The sequence below is a fragment of the Lepisma saccharinum genome, chromosome 3 (genome assembly GCF_977018435.1).
Source record: "Lepisma saccharinum chromosome 3, izLepSacc3.1, whole genome shotgun sequence".
NCBI classification, from domain to species: domain Eukaryota; kingdom Metazoa; phylum Arthropoda; class Insecta; order Zygentoma; family Lepismatidae; genus Lepisma; species Lepisma saccharinum.
The window spans coordinates 7761555-7779737 of record NC_139231.1 but is presented as its reverse complement, the minus strand read 5'-3'; the positions used below and the strand labels follow the sequence as shown (position 1 = coordinate 7779737).

The following is an 18183-nucleotide window of genomic DNA, read 5'->3' as shown; positions in this document are numbered from 1 at the left end:
TTACAATATACAAAATACTAATTTTTGATTTGACAATTATTAAAGCTTTCAACAGACAGTTATTGTGATAATATATTATGAGAAATCAATTTTTTATTTTAAAAAACTATTCTTATTATAGAAATAGCTTTTTTCCTGAGGAATATTTTATTGCATAACATGACGGCCTATTTTCAATATCGTGGACATCACCACACAAATGACGAATGGCTCTTTGACTGCAAATTGCTTAAATACGGTAGTATAACAAATAATCCTACCAAATCTATTACTTTTATTTTAAAAATGTAAGAATGTTTCCGTTAGCCGCCGAAATTAACGAATGTGTTTTCGGTGAAGACACATTCTCTTACATAGTAGCAGTATCCTTAGGACTCAAAATGGGCTGGAGAGGAACAGAACTGCGTTCCGGTTCATGAATATATGGAACCTTCACTTTCCGTGTTGTCAGAAATGGTAACGGACCGTTCTGGTTGGTTTAATAATTTAGATATGTCATTACATTTTCCTTTTCAGTGTTGTTAAATTGTTAATACGAACTGCATACAGTATTTGTGTCATTCATATCAGCTTCTATACTTATATGGTGAAGTGTTGTTGCCGTGAAGGGGCTTAGCAAAGTATGACGGCGCCTATGTCGGCTAAGTTGGGTTCAAGTACGAAGACCTGGAATTGCAAAAAGCACACCATCTGTCACTGGCGTACGCAGGGGGTGGGGTTGAAGGGGCTTCAGCCCCCGAAATTGTTAGAAAATAAAAAAAATGAAGGCAGTAATGAAGTCGAGAAAAACCCTTAAATTAACCCCCGATTACCATTTTTGTGTTTGAATGACTTTTAAAACAAATGTTTAAAATGGTAATTGGAACTCATGTCTGGAGCTCATGTCTCATGAAAGTAAGAAACCAACAACGGGGTATCACCGAAAGTGATTTACGCCGATGCATTCTATTATCCAAGAAAACATTTAATCTCACTCTGTTCAGTAAAGATTAGATTCATGGCACTGAACCCGCGTTCACATTCAGCTGCTACAAATTTCAATTGAATTCACATAATCCTTGAGTGACGTGGAAATGTGTTTTGGATTTCCGTAGTAGATGTGGAAATAAGTAACTATTGACGCACACATGCTTTCGCTTACATTAAAGTTCACCTGACATTTCACCATAAAACACACGTTCATGATCATCTCAATGTCATGTGTGTGTGTGTGTGTGTGTGTGCACTTAATAGGACTACATGCGAAAAGCGACCTAAGTTTTCAAACCGGCTATTCATATTGTATACCAAAGATTGAAAAAAATACTTTCGAACGTATGATTTTCCTCTAACTCCTGAACCACCGTCATCCTACACGGGGAATCAATCGTTTTCAATGTTTCAAGATTAGCCATGTGAATTTCTTGCTTTGCTCTATGAACTGAAGTTTTTCGGTTTTGCATACACAATTATATCACTTCCAGTACTTGTTGAAAGTCTTAAAATATAGCAAATTTCATCATAAATAACTAATTTGTCAAATGTTTTACCAATTCTTCAAACCTGACCCTTCCAAGACTCGATCGGGGACCATCTCGAATTATTTTCTTAAGACACAACAAAACACTACAGGCCTGAACAAGCGCTCGAACAAGATTAAACGACGAAGCGACCCAACATTCGTTAAAAAACACAGCCCAGTTAAGTGTCCGATAAAAGTACTTGCAAAACACCAGGAGCCTGAAAAAAATACCGAATACATGGCACCTAAAAGAGACACAGCCAGGGGCGTCAACTTTTCAAAAACATTGGGTGTGCTGAAACACTTAATTACATAAGTTCACAAAAAATACATAAATTTCTGGGTGGGCTGGGGCCCCACTGGCCCTTATAAATTAGCGTCATTGTACATAGTTGCCATTAATTGCGTAACGAAATGTTTGTACATAGCTATGATGCGGTAAACTTAATCGAATTCAACTGGAATACCATAAGTACAATATACGTAGTTTACAATATACGTAGTGGGTCGTAAATAATGATAACTTGTTGAGATGTGCCGTTCAAAGGGGGAATCCCTCCCATCGCTCCTTCAAATCGAATCCTGTGTTGAAATGATTCGGTGCATGTTTTTTCGCTACTCTCAAATTACAAACTTCTGATTTTCCGTTCCACCACATTAAAACTGAGCCCAAGGTTTAGAGTTTCTTGATATGGGTTAAAAAAACAGGAAATCCGTGTGTGCTCTTCTAAAATGGAATTATTGTCCATGCCACAACACGCAAATAGCTATATATATATATATATATATATATATATATATATATATATATATATATATATATATATATATATATTCATATAATATATATGAATGTTGAACGAATTGTTTACCCTCGCTCCAGGTGAAAAATGTTACTTGTTGCTGAACCCACATAACCACCATCAAAGTTCAAGAGTTCAGATCCCCCCCCCCCCCACGGAAAAAATCCTGCGTACGCCAATGCTATCTGCAGTGTTTCCTCTTTTCATGACTTTCACTTTCTCAGCACTATTCCGCTGTCATGTCTTCTTTACCCTAAACCCAACAGTAAAATTGTAATTCAGTCACACAATAAATTCAATCTTTGATCACAAGTAAAATAGCAATATGTAAATTAATTTCACTTGCACAAATTGTTTTTTAATCAGCATTATTGTGACAAGTATTGAGGTTGTATATTTAATTCAATCTTTATCAGTTTTGAGAGAGGACGTTTTACCGCTGTTTCAATTTTAAAAAGAAGAAAAGTCCAATGTACATTGCATTATTTTGTTTTTATGTAGATATTTTAATGTCAATTATTATTAATTTTAATACAAAACGTCAGTTCACTAGACTTTAATCTCGTCGCTGTAGTAACCAGAGACAAAATTGAAAGAAAGTCAACACCGTGTAAAGGAAGGTAAAGCGTTCTGCTTCGTGAAAAGTTCCATTTCTAGCCCTGAGTATCCTGTATTTCATTTACAAACAATGACAAACAAAGTGACATCAAAGGGATGCACTCCTGTCTCCTACGCATGCATATCAATTCTGATCTTACATGTTTTCCCACAAAATTCCACCAATACCTGATCCTTGAATATTTACATTTCCTTTCTCACACACAATGCACATATCATTTTCCAGGTATATTTTCTTTCTATATAGTTTTTACTCGCTTTATTTTAGTTTTTAATAATAATAATCCGTGGCTCGACAGCCGTTCAAGGCTGACTCCCGACTGCCAGTCTCCCTCCCACGATCCTACCTAGAGGTGTGGAGATCTTCAACTGGTAATGGGGTGACGTGGGGTCAGCACGTAAAAGTCCCAGCCGTTATAGAAGATTTTCGAATCCGGGTTATGCTACTCACTCGTAGCTTCCTCACCATGGTGGGTTGCCACCGGTCCTATTCACAAGCCGAAAACCCGGAGACTAAACCTAGGCGGACTCGAACTCATGCCGCACGGATACGGAGCAGGGCATTTTAGTTTTGTAATTTGTTGTGCTGGTCATGAAGCCATTATTATCAGGCCTTGTAATCAAGGGGTCGTGACTTGTGAACACAGTTGTTCAGATTTCACTTTAAACTGTAGATTCAGTTCCGATTAGCCAATCTTTGCACAAGTGCATTTAAAGATACGTAAGAAACTTCAACATCAAGCCATTATTACATTTACACTATACATATGAAAATATCATTGGATGGCTTAACAGTAATCCTATCAAGTAATAATTACTATTTCTTTTATCTTTTCACACGTTCAATGCTTCCTTTTTCAAAGCTGATGCATGGGGGATATAAACCATATCATCATTTCGTCCTAGGCACACCGCTGACTGGATTTATCTGTACATCCTATTACAGAGAGACTGATATCTAATCAGTAGTGGTAAAAAACACTACAACTCTCCATCTATAAATATGCAACCACGCCTTACATGTAAGTAGTCATGGCAGCCTAGAATACAAGGATATACAGAGTATCCACATAAAACCTCCCATATTTCAAATTACTATAGGGAGAAAACTATTCGACATAGAGCTTTGAGGTTTGCGGCATCATATAGATCAACTCATTTTCTTTTAATTTAGTGCAGTTCTACGTGAGCTCCTTTCGTAACTCTCAAAATGTCTAGGTGATACTCGATCTCGACCCATTGTCAACCTGACTGTCGTTAACACTCCCAGTGGCTTGGAACTTGTCGTACCAAGCTTTAATTGCCTTCACGTCTGGACAGTTTAAAAACACGTCTGAAATGTCTTTGGACTGAAATTGGCGACTTCGTTTCGGTATTCCCCGCCACCCACTGCGCTCTCTCTCGTGCTGTCGTCATCGTTGCTCATTACTCATCACCTGCAAAAATCATCTTAGAGTTGCTTTACATGATGCAGCTAACCGCAACGCTCTTTGTCGAATAGTTTCCTCACAAATGTATTTTGAAATCAGGGAGGTTTCATGTGGACACCCTGTACTATAAATTTGTATCTGTGATATCAACATCAATATTGAAATATTTTAGAAGTATGTTCGAATTTTTTCCCGTTCTGAATCTTTTGAAACCATGTCATAAAACATCCGTTTGTCTTGATATGCACTTTGCAGAATTTCAAAAGAAAGATTTTGGAAATGAAATAAAATCACTTTTACCTTATTAGTGTTTTAAGTGCCCTACATGACTTTTCTATTAAATTGCTGTCCTAGTCCACTTTATGCACGTTCAGGCTAATCGTGACTGGACCTACAGTTTAAAGTAGGTTCCGATCCACTGTGCAATGTGCCTCCAGCGTGTATCAAACACGGGACCCTTCAATACAAGGCGACTACGCCCTCGGGAAGGGCCATGACTTATGAGGGTTAGATATTTAAGAACGAGCCTATACATTTCAAAAATTAATAATAAAAGAAACAATGCTTCCAAAAAACAATTTCTCGTACATTAAAGAAGTATTGTCAACAGAGACGAGTAGGTTATTTGAACAAACAATTATATAAATTGTAGCATTTTCTGTCAATAGAGATTGACATTACTAGAGCCCGGAAGTTTGGCAAAATGCCTCTTTTTATCTACTGAATATATTGATAACATTTTTCCGGATATACGTTTCTTATGTTGTTTCGAATGTTTTGGAAGCCTTTTCATTTTGCCTATTTTGCCTATTTGGGACCCCACTGCCTATTTTTAATTATAATGCCTTTTTGCCTTTTTCAATGAAATTTGACATTTTTTTTAAATAAAATGTGTATATAAATTATTTTTCTCCCAAAATAAAGTTGTTGGCATTTATTTTTCTTCCGTTTATTATGTGAATAATTTTCGCCTTATTTAAGTAATATTGAAGTCAAGCATGTTTCAACATTGCTGAAGGAGAAAAGTGTGAGAAAAAAGTATGTCATGCTGAGTCAGGATATTGCCTTTCGGTTAACATTTCTTGTGCATGATTGATTGCTGAAGTGGACAGGTTGATTTCGAACACAAAGAAAATATTTCTGAAATCTCCCTCTCGAACTCGAAAATTTCAGGAAGTTGCGATTGAGCTTAGTTTATCTCAGCAACCAGTCTTGACAAGACTGGATATCAGCAGCTATATATTATGCTAACAACCTTCAAAACATCAGTGAGGTGATCGATGCTCTTCCAGAAAATGAAGCGGCTTCAATTCGTGAAGTGAAAAACTCCTGTGCTATTCAAGTTCACTTTTGCACATTATGGTGCATTGCCAGAGACAATTACAATTATAGCATCCATGAAAATCTTCGAGGAATCTATGCAGCAGATGATGGAAGTGCCAGGAGAAAAGGGGTGAGCTGTTGCGGAAAAGTGCTAACGGGTAGTGAGTGCAAATGAGGACTTGAAACAATTGAAAACAATTTGTGATATTCTAAAAGGTGAAAATCATGTTACCAAAATGAGTCCAGCTACATTAGCTTGTTATATGTATGCTCCAATAACTTCTGTCGAAGTAGAAAGATCATTTTCTATTATGAAAAACATTCTCTCTGACAGACGACTATCAATGAATGTTGAGAACTTAAAAAGCACCTTGTAGTTATGTGAAATCAAGACTGAGAAAATTGAAATGCTCTTCCCAATTTAGATTTTAACATGTTGCGAGAAATTATAGATAAAAGTAAGCGACTTCTAAATGTGCCTTTTTTTTGTTTATTTTGCCTTTTTTTCATTTTTAGTGCCTATTTACCACATTATAAATGCCTTTTTGCCTGCCTATTTTAACGAAAATAAATGCCTGAACTTCCGGGCTCTAGACATTACATTAGGAGTGACGTCACCATTGGTTGAACAAGTGCCCGCTGAACGACGCTGAAAGTAGACTGCTGAAAGTTCAGCAGCGACCTGAAACAAACGAGAGACCGGAGCCAGACATCGAAAGATGAGAATCCGGAGACAAGTTAGCCCGGCAGAAACATTCCGGCAATCCGGAGTCCGGGATGCTCCACGGAAAATCCGGGTCGGGGGAAAGAGATCTCGCTTGGGGGAGGGGGAGAGGTGTGGGGGAAGAAAAAGGAAGGAAGGCGTTGAAGAGGTAATGAAGCCGAGCGACGACCGGAAGTGGGGACCAATCTTAATTTCGTCATTTCCGGGGAATCTCTGTAATGAGGAAGGTCCTGCTGGTGGCTGAGATAGACGTCTCTCTCGGCGACGTGAATGGAGGCCATTCTGCTAGAAGGGGGTCCCGCTCCACCTCTTTCTCCCATTACATGGGAGGAAGATGCTAAATTCAAAGGTCGTAGATATCGGAGCCGGTCCGTTGGAGCCCAGGCGAACATTGTGGTCAGATCGTCGATCTAAGTGACGTCATCCCGCGAATCGAAGTTGCGCTTAATCTCGATTCACACTACTCACGAACAGGCAAATCGTTGATACTTGAGCGAATTTTCTCAGCGCAAGATCTTGCTCATTTTGTTTTCATTCACTGAACCATCTTCGGCGATTTTCCCTCAGTCGCTCCAGTCCAATGATAAGATGGTACCTTTCTCGCCTCTTAATTTCCAAAACTCATCCGTTCGTTTTTGCCGAGGTTAAAAGTAAAATCCCCACAGAATTAAAAGGCCAGAACATGGCTGTTTTTGCATTCGAAGTTAAGGTCTATGAAAGAAAATATAAATCAGGTACAGTTAGAGACACTTCTGGTCTGTAATTGATTGATTGATTTGATTTATGTTACTTTTCTTTTGTGCCACCTTTGGCTACTTGCGAAGAGATGGATGAACGGTGATAAAATGAAATAGATGAAGATGAAGAGACAATCACAAAGACATATGGACAGGAAAGCACAAGTCCCAGAGAACATTATACATCGCATAGGTCCATCTAGATGCCAGAGCCTCGCTAGTCTGCAAAATGTAGTCCAATGTGTACTACTTGAAAGCAAAGTTGGCATTTAGGTGTCCAGGGAAAGGATTCACTTTACACCCCACGAAGTGCATTTATATAAAGCACATAGAATTTCATCAAGAAAATACCAAGCAGTATTTCTAATTAGCATGAAATCACAAATAATAATGATAATAGCAGCGCTAACATAACCCAATCCTTGACCAAAATAAAATTATACATCAATGAGGTAGCTAGATAAATTATTAGGGTTGGTTCAAGGATGAACGCATTACCTTCAAAATGAACTATTTTGCGGTATTATAACCACTGAGACCCTGTCATTCAAGTCATCTCTTTAAACACACATACACATACGTAAGTACTGTGTGTGTGTGTGTGTGTGTGTGTGCATGTATCACACTATCTTTCCTTCCCTCTTTCTTCACTTTCTTTCTTTTTACCTGTTGCTCTTGTTTCTCTCTCTCTCTCTCTCTCTCTCTCTCTCTCTCTCTCTCTCTCTCTCTCTCTCTCTCTCTCTCTCTGTCTTGGTCTTCCACCTGTCTGTGTGTATTCTCCCGTAAAGAAAAAATCGTATCCAAACATTATTAGTATGATTCCGAAATTTCCCTTATGGGATAATTGCGTGCCTCAAGCCTCTCTTCTGCCCACAGAAATATCCCATAAGGCAGTGTCGGCGATTACGGGGCAGTTGCCCCCACTTTGTGCTCCCGCACTATGGCCTCTTAATGCTAAGCCTTGTCCACCAAGAAAACTAAAATGTCCTTGCCCACCCCAGTGTTGGCCGCTACCGCAATATGGCCAAAGCAACAGCCGGCTCCCGTAGCGGAGTGGTTAACACATCGCGCTACGACGCCAGGGGTTCCGGGTTCGAATCCCGGCCTGGGCATGGATGTTAATGTCCATTCATCAATTTCATCATGTAACCACTCATCCCCACCGTCGCAAATTAGCCAAAAGTGGCACAAGAAGCTTGGTTTGTTGGTTGGTTGATTTTGTGTTTTCAAGTCCACGTTATGCACAGTAAGGCTAATCAGGACTGGACCTACAGTTTGAAGTGGGATCTGAACTACTTGTACCTCCACCGGGTATCGAATCCGAAACCCCCGAAAGTGGTACAAGAAGTGAAGTAAGATAAAGCAAATTAAAAGAAAATCTAAGAAGTAACAATTGTGTATAGCACACAGAGAAAGGCGTGAGGCAACAGAGGGAAAGATTGAAAATAATAAAACAAGAGAGAGCAAGTAATAGAACGAGAGATAGCCCCTCCCGACGCCCCTGTTACAAGCACGCCACTGATTGCAATTAAACCACTACTGATATTAACATATGAATTGAAATTCAATTTTGACCATAAAACATCTACAATTCATCGACTGCTGCGGCATCCAATCTAATCTATACTATAAAGCGACATAATTACAACATTATTTGCATACGCACGGAACGAACGCAATTTGGGCATTTAATATTTGAACGGACTTTGCAAATGGCGAACTTTAGCAATAAATGTGGCTCGCTTTCCTCAACCCACGGGGGCATCCCGTGGAGAATTCTTGCCAAAACGCACTTAATGGAATTGACGTAGGCCAGTTAACAGACAGGCTTATTCAGATTACACTCGACAGAGCTAACCGACATGAAGATGGAAGGACTTGAAGAACGCAAGCTGACATAAGGAAGTGCCTTCCTCAGCAAATCTTAGAAGCAAGTTTCCATGTTAATTGATTCATTACATAATTCATCCACGAAGGCGGAATACTCTCTTTGACTCGTCTGCAATGACGCAAACGGCGTTGAAACTCGCAGAAAGATGTCTAGAGGTGTCCTTGCTGTAGCGTTCTACATCGCCCATAACGTTAACGTGTTAAAAACTACCGTCTAATTGGCTAGCGTACGCAGCATTTTTTTTCCGCAAAGGGCTGGAATTGTTAATATGAATATTACATAGCAGATTTCAGTGGAGGTAGGGAGACAATAAAATATTTAGTAATAATCATTTGTAACAGTCCTTCGGTCGGTGGAAGAGAAGAGAAGGACGACCAATAGCTTAGTTAGCTAAGTGTTACAAGTCTACCCATAATGCTAACCTTTTTCTCCAGCGGTGGCATGAGACTCTATTTACACTCAGGGTTCGGGTGTCTGTTGCACTTAGAGGGCTATGACGTAGTTAACCAGTTAAGTTCATTGACAACTCAAAATTAACTAAAACATATAAAGATTTATTTCATCACAAACTTAAGCAAGAAAGGAACTTAGACTCTTTTACAGTAGTTTTATACATCCAACTTATAGTTTCACAGATACAAATATATATATTCATATTTGGCCCTCTCTATATAGTTACGGCCTTTGGTAGTTGAACTATACAAACTTTTAACCTTTAAAGAAAAGGGAACAGGTAAACCCATACAACTTTGTATATGATACCTAGTACTCTTGTTATAAAACAATGGTTTATAAACAAAGCATCTAAAAGAGAAAGATTAGTGTAACCTTGGAAATGGCTTTTTTATTACATGTAGGAGTAACAGAACACTAAGGAATAGATTCTTAAGAAGCGAATTTCCCAGCATCGAGGAGACGGGGTTTCGCTGTTACCATCCCCAACGTCGAGATGACGGGGTTTTATGAAAGAAAAAATGTACCTAAATATCTCTCGCCCGAAAGCGGAGTGGGTCCTCTCACACTAAAGTGGAGTAAATTTCTCTCACCAGAAGGTGGAGTGGGATAACTTTTTCTCTCTCCTGTTAGGAGGAGTTTTCCTCTTGCCCGTAGGCAGAGCCCTACTTCTCTCGTCCGCAGACGGAGTCAAACTGAGATGCTAGCCCCGCTCTCGCCTTTATATTGGGTCGGCGACGCTAGCGTAAGCAAGTGGAAGAAATATAAACTATTAAAAGTATATTTTTAAGTAAGTTTACCAAATTAGAGGTGTAACCTGTTTTTAAATTGATACATTTCTAATTACATATTTTTATCAGAAAGGTCACAAAAATAGAGGTGCGACTCGTACAAATTGTGACGAGACGGGTTCGTTACACATTTATAACCTTCGTTTTGTTGTTCAAAGACAAAAATCAAGTGTTAGGTTTATTTTTAGGGGATTTGCATTTACCACGTTGTTTTTCCCCGAGTTCTTTCACTTGAAAAAAGAAAATGATTTTCTCAAACTTTTATGAGGGAGCTGTAGACCCATCAGATCTTCCTTGCGTACGCCAGTAGCCTAATGTAAGGTAAATGGATTTAAATAGCTTTACAAGACGCGGAAAGCCTCATTTGCATTCAGACATTATTTCCGCCACCATCTCAAAGCAACCAATCAAAGAGTAAGAATCCAAGGTTCAATCACGTGACGTTGGGGTAAAATCAATACTAAAACTGGCACTAGATGGGGCTATGAAATTCTTTGGAGGTATTTTGGGAACTCAAAAATTTCATTAGAGCAGCATTATACCATTCATTATACCAGAGTATAATTTTATTTCAAGATAATTCCGCACCAAAGTATACATCTGTTTGAACTGCCATATCATATTTTGTTCTAATTCAATATGCATTTCTTCCTTGCTCCCCTCCCTGATCAAAGGATTTGTTAGTATGTAATAGTTGGTGAACATTATGCGTTAAGCTTTTTTCATTGTATAGTTCCAAGGTCATAACGTAATCATTTGTTTTAAAATCACATGCAACGGCATCTCACTGACGAAGTATATGTTTGTGAAATCAATAAATTCAAATTTGTTATTGCATTTTCCGCAGAGACAAGCTATTTACATGTACTATTTAAAGATTGTGTACCATAAAGTGTAATCTCGTAACTTTTGACTGAACAAAGCTTCCTAAATATGTCCTGCTTATTTTGAAGGTTGACGATAAGGTAAATAAATGGTTTTGCTGTGCTGGTTGCGGGACGTAAATGGTAACCTTTCAAACCAGATGACCTAGGAAACCCTATATTTTGCAGACTTATGACTCTCTGGCATCTGGACTCACAGTCAGTATGTGGTACTTGTGATGTCTGTTTGTGATTGTCCTTCCGTCAATGTAATTTTATCTCAATTCATCCTCTTCTTGGTGATAGAGCGGGAGCATGTACGCACACATATACACGCGTGTGAGTTTGAAGAATTTGAATATGCCCCGGTTTATGTCTTAGGTACCACGGTCTTCTGATGGGTGAATACACCTGACGGTATCCTCCATCTCCTGATCCAACTTGCTATAATTCATGGAAAGAGACAGAAAGAAGATAGAACTATAACTAAGGGACATTATCGCACCCAGTTAAGGTCAGACAATATGCACAAGAAATGGTGGAAAATCAACAATAACGGAAGATAGCGCCAGATGAAGACATTGACCGCTAAGTGAGAGAGTGAAGTACGAGGGCAAATCGAAAAGTATTTGCCCACATTTTTTTAGCCGAAATATTAGTGTGATTGAGAAACCGAGATATATATATACATTCAATGCAATAGCTTTCTTTCTTGGAACGGTCCAGTGTTAACTCTCGGCTGCTCCGCGGCACGGCGCTGCTGTCAGTTTGCAAAGATGGCTGTAGTTCTCAACACGTCCACGTCGTATGAGCAGCGAAGTGTTATTCGTTTTCTATGGAGCAAGGGACGAACGAACATCGAGATCCATAAGGAAATGCAGCCGACGTATGGGGACAAGTGTCTCGCTTTGAGAAGTGTGCGGTGGTGGTGTTGTGAGTTTGAGAAGACCTTCATGGCAATGGGCCGTCCTCGCTCCTCGCTCACAACGGATAACATTGCTCACGGTATTCTGGGATCGCCAAGGACCACTCCTGATGGATTTCATGCCACGAGGTGACACCATCAATGCTGACGGCCATTGTGGCTCACTCTCACGTTTGCGAGCTGCAATCAGGATAAAGCTATAAGGGATTCTCGATATGGGCAATGTGGTTATCCTCCACGATAACTTCAGGCCTCATGTGGCAAACAGGACCATCGAGAGACTTCAGTCATTCGAATGGGAGATTCTGGAGTATGCACCGTATTGTCCAGACCTCGCTCCCAGTGATTTCCAAGTGCTCGGTCCACTGGAGAAGTTCCTGGCACGACAGAGGTTTATTTGCGACGACGAAGCGAAGACCGCTGTCCGGCGGTGGTTCCATGATCAACCGGCCGAATTCTACAACAGCGGCATCTAGAAACTGGTGGTGCGATGGGACAAATGCCTGAACCGCTGTGGTGACCATGCGGAAAAATAGTGCAAGGTACACTTTGGGCCATAGATTTTTCGATTTGCCCACGTATGTAGCGAGTGGAGAATGGTGGCAGTAGGATTGCTTCCCCAATGTCACTAACTGTGTGTATGTAAGGTAAATCTATCCCCTGCACATCGCAGCATGCCTGAAGGTATAAGGCACATGGAGTGGTGTATAGGTAAGGTCAACATATTCATAATCTCGGATTATTCAAAGAAGTGATTAGCACCACCCTCCGATCACGAAATATCCATTTATTTGGGACTGGTTGAATTCCAGAGCCACTCCAAACAGGGATATTGCTGGGAAATTTTCCCCGCCTGAAATCACTCGCCATGGGAATTGACCCCGGAGCTTTCTTGTTGCAGTCAGAATTCTACCAACTGGACCACCCACATACACATACAACACACATATGCCAGCCCCCGTGGCGGAGTGGTTATCACATCGCGCTACGACGTCAGGGACACCGGGTTCGAATCCCGGCCTGGGCATTGATCTTTCTGAGTGACCATTCATCAATTTCATCATGTCATCACTCATCCCCATCTTCGTAAATTAGCCAAAACAAGCACAAAAAGCGAAGTAAAATAAAGAAAATCAATCAATCAACAACACGTATGTAGCCTCCTCCGATGGCGCAGTGGTAGCGTCGTCGCCCTGTAATCAAGGGGTTCCGGGTTTGATACCCGGTGGAAGCACATTGTGGTTCGGATCCCACTTTAAACTGTAAGTGCAGTCCCGATTAGCCTTACTGTGCATAAAGTGGATTTTAAACACAGAATCAATCAATCAATCAAAATATACAACACATACATATATATACAAGTACATGTGTCCGTGTTTTAAATCTGTATATGTATGTTGATCGATTGACTGAGTTGGTGTTTTAATTCCAATATAGCTATGCACAATAAGGCTAATCGGGACTGGACCTACAGTTTAAAGTGGGATCCGAACCTCTATGTGCCTTCAGCGGGTTGTATATTTATGTGTAACTCAGATGATTTACATGACTTTCAGTCATTATTTACATACTATAATTCTGTTATAGACTCTCTCCATAAAATTAATTGCAAAGAATATTCAACATTTATAACAGAGGCAGAAACGAAGCAATTAAAACAGTAATGAGTGTGTACGCAACGAATGAATCAACAAATTGAGGAATGTTGCATGAAATGAAGAAAAAACACCCACAGCTAAAAAAGGGTAAAAATAATTAGCGTACCGCCCGCGTGCCTCTAATTACCCAGGGCGGTTCCATTTGTTATCAACAACTGCTTCTTCTCTTGGCCAGGCAGCGTAGCGAAACGCAACACAGTATCAACATTCGATACGCACTTGGTCAATAGACCCTTTTGCATACATTGTGCATGAGCAATCTTGTCCACAAGTTACAGGAAACAATGCGAGCGTGTCACCGAAACGCAAAGCCAGTGTACACACATGTTGACCAAATACGATAGTCTGGTGGCTATGCTGCAGATGAATACTTGAATAGGCTTATGCACTTGCATATCCACCATGTACCATTATTCAGCATTTATGTTCATAAATGTACACTCCTGTTCAGATAAAGTGTCCAGCATTGTAAAATGTGCCACTTTATGTACCTAAATCTAGTTTCAACGTAACTTGGTAACTTAACTTAAAAAATCTTTAGACTAAAAGGTTTCATAAGTCAAGTTACGCTGACGAGTGTGACAAAAGGCTATCCTTTAGACGAGAATACGACAGATTCCGTACAAGGTTTGGCGCGACTACATTCTTCAAGACTTTAAATGCCTTTGCACCTATAAAGGCAATGAGTATGAGAACTTTCTGATCATCGCTGAACTTTTGAACGATACACAACTGTTCGAAACGTAAGAGATAATCTTCAATGTCCTCTGAATCTTCGTCGAAAGCGTTAAATATCATGTTTGTGTACATATTTACGAATGTAAATCGAAACGTGGAATCTAATAACTATGAAAAGTGAGTTTTCATATAATTATAATTGATCTGCTTCGGATCACAATGTATCTATGAACGTGACAAAGCCCTTGTACGTTTCATGATTATAACTTCTTACGACTTTAGAAGGAATATTGATATATATATTTACATCACACTATTTTTATAAGACTTAAACAATGTGGACGGTTAATCCTTACAGTGTTATGTCAAATTGAGTCAAAGCGACACGTTTATGATTGCTACAACAGCTTGTTGTACGAATGAGGACAGTCAGTCCGAGATGAATAAACTTATGGAAATGTAAGGTTCTTTCAAATCCTGCAATCCATGAAGAGAAGAGTTCTTTTATACCGACTGCGCCATAATGTTGTGCGATGGAAAAAACATATATTAACAAGATTAACTGAATTTAATAAGGAACTCACAAAACAACGTAACACTTTACATTGTAACGAAACTACATTCTCCATTCCAGGATCTGTTTGCACAGACTCTTGTCTTGCAAACAATAGCTTACTTCTTCTTCCTCTAGGAGGCAGCATTACAGACGCTAGATTAATGTACACTATCCTTCACATAATGTGCCAACATGAATTCATTAAAGGTTTACAATGTTCACAGTTAGCCAAGTGCACATGAGAAATCTTATATTTTTCCTCTTAACATTGTACAGGGTATTTCAAATGTTTAGTTACCGCATGAAGTGTTTTAGACTAATATTTTGTCATTAATTTTACATGCCAACGCAAGTTTATACTGTGTGAAAGAGCTGTTAATGGTCTCATGAAAAATGTGCAGTAGTGGCGTCATCTCTGTTCGGATTTTACCAAGACAGTGTGGTTTTCGGGATTCAAAGACAGTGAATTTTTCAGTGATCTGAGCACACTGCTCCACATATTTCCTGTCGTGTACTGTTCTTTTCACATTCGTAATTGATTCGATCATTAATACCTTGTGTTTCCAATGCAATATTGTTCGTTTAGGAGCGGCTGCTTTGTTAAATCTATCTATGAAGTCTCGTTGCACACCCTACAAGTTATTTCTTCAATGTGGATCTTCGTCTGTATGAGCATGTTGATTGAATGATTTGATTTATTATACTTCCTTTTGCTGCCACTTATGGCTAATCGCGATATCAGAATGAGTGATAATGTGATGAAAAGGATGAAAAGAACACTCATATACAGGCCACGATTCGAACCCGGAACCCTGATGGCGTACTGACGCGCTGTACTAACCACTCCGCCACGGAGGTCAGCTTGATTGATTGATTGATTGATTTAGTTTATTTTACTTCGCGTTTTGTGCCTCTTGGCTAATTTGCGAAGATGGGGATGAGTGATGAAATGATGAAATGGATGAAAATGGACATTCACAAACAACCATACCCGACCGGGATTCGAACCCGGGACCCTTGGCGTCGCAGCGCGATGTGCTAACCACTCGGCCACAGGGTCGGGCACGGAGGTCAGCTGTAGGAGCTTGTGTCAGTCATCTTGAATGAACGACGAAATAAAATGCACAACTTCATATCAACGCATGAAGGTAAAAAGACATTCCCTGTACGTTATTCTACAAAAAAATGTTATCATTAAGTTAGTGTGACGAAGATAATACGCAACGGGATTATTAAGCTACCTGCATGTAGCCACCATGGAGATGGGAAAATGTTATTAAAATTGTCTTGTTGATGAAACCAGGATGACCAACAGGTGTTAGCAAGGGATCACAATAAATAAGATGATATGGTCTATATTTTTCTGTGACGTCACCACTTCAAAATATGTCACTGACACTCTTTTGTGAAAGAAAGCATACATTTTGTGTTAATGTATATAAATTGTAACTTAGTTTCATGTGTATCTCTCGTTTAATATTTATTGCACGCTATTGTTTCTGTTTTGTGTATCTTTATATACATTGAGAAAATAAATTGTGTGAATTTGGAATGTAAACTTGTGTAGATGTCGCTTTTGTTTCTAGCATGCTTTTGTAATTAGTAAGTGATTCATCTGTGCATAATCTGTGATCTTGAAAAGGTATAAAAGCGAAGATTTTGCATGAGAAATTAACATTTGCCGCAGATCGTCGACAGAATTTAAACTCAAAAGGACTGCTCGGTGTTGTACATACATTTTGGTATGGTAATTCGAGACGTAAGCTAGGCCTATGTGACCATAGGTATGCCGATAGCCATGCATTGAGGTTATGTGTTGAGCCAAGACAACGATAAAGCGAAATGCTCACATTTGTTCCAAGTATATTTGCGTTATAATTGTAATAAATAAATAATGTAACATTTCATTTCATCTACTGCAGTAATGTGGTTTTATTCCTCTGTGCTGTGAATATTGTCGTTGCCAAACACTACCCCTGTACCTGAGAGGAATCTGTATTTCAGCGAGTCTCATCGTTCACCGCTGAGCGTTATTACTTATTATTAGTAAATATAATACCCGGTGTCCCAGAAGTCTTTCCCTGATTACAAACCTTATTCATATCCGCTATATGCAAGGTAGAGATGTGAAAGTGGTGCCAAAATGTTGGAAAACTAACCAAGTTCCTTTTTTTATAGTAACGTGGCTGTAGTGTAGCAGTGTCAGTGCCCAGAAAATCGGAAATGTTCACAAATCAGAAAAAAGCTCAGCATGTCCTCCGGTATCACGAGAATCGGTCACCAATAACAGTGAAATGGAAATTTCAAATGTACAGAATTCTTTCTACTAGAATATCTGCATTATATATAACATTGTATGGAAAGATGCCACCCGATGTCAAGAGCATTAATTCCGGATTCCTTGGAACTGACACTGCTACACTACAGCCACATTACTGAAACCTGCAACAAATAAACTTGGTTAGTTTCCCAACATTTTGGCACCACTTTCACATCTCTACAATCCATATAGCGGATATGAATAAAGTTTGTAATCAGGGAAAGACTTCCGGGACACCCGTACAACCACTGAATACCTCGTTAATACCAAATATAATATTTATACGTATCAACGAAAGTAACTCCAACGGATAAAGACGAAAAGGAATGAAAACTTGTTACAGCCGTCTGCATACGGGATTCCATAATAAACCAGTAGTCGATGCATTAGACAACCTGAAACGGTTCGTCGTTTGTATTTGCATTTTTGTTATTCATGGTCATATTTCTTCCGCCTTTGGCTAATGGCAACGATGAAAATGAGTGATGGTAAGAAGGAATTGTTGAAGGAACATTGACAAAATAACATCTCTGCCTAGATCGCGGCTCGAATCCTGGAAATCCGTATCGAGATCGAAAGTCGACCACTTTGCATCATCGATCTGGTTCAGTGTAGCCTAGGGAGATCTCATTGCTTGTGAATGGAACTCTGTACAATTTCTTGCAGCGTAGAAGGCACTTCACAACTTCAAGCATAGTACAGCACCGAACGTGGTCGACTCAAATTCCAAGTTTGTCTTTGTTTGCAGTTTCTAATCATGTCCAGTTCTTTACGTTCTCGTCGGGGACAGTTAACGGTTCGAGTCACGACTAGTGGCATAGGTATGCAATCGTATTTACTCTCCATTTCACCATTAAGGAAAGGATTTTAAGGTTCAGCACATTTCCAAAAATATAGCTGTTTTTATACCTA

At 39.4% G+C, this 18183-nt stretch overlaps 1 protein-coding gene across 1 annotated transcript in view; it reads right to left on the bottom strand.

Annotated features, from left to right (window-relative positions):
* Nlg2 (Neuroligin 2) overlaps positions 1-18183 on the bottom strand; it is a 1033488-nt gene that overhangs the window by 595721 nt on the left and 419584 nt on the right. Inside the window, exon 2 of the mRNA XM_083118258.1 lies at positions 7788-7808. Within this exon, the coding sequence (XP_082974384.1) occupies positions 7788-7808 (21 nt within the window). The remainder of the gene's footprint in view (positions 1-7787; positions 7809-18183) is intronic.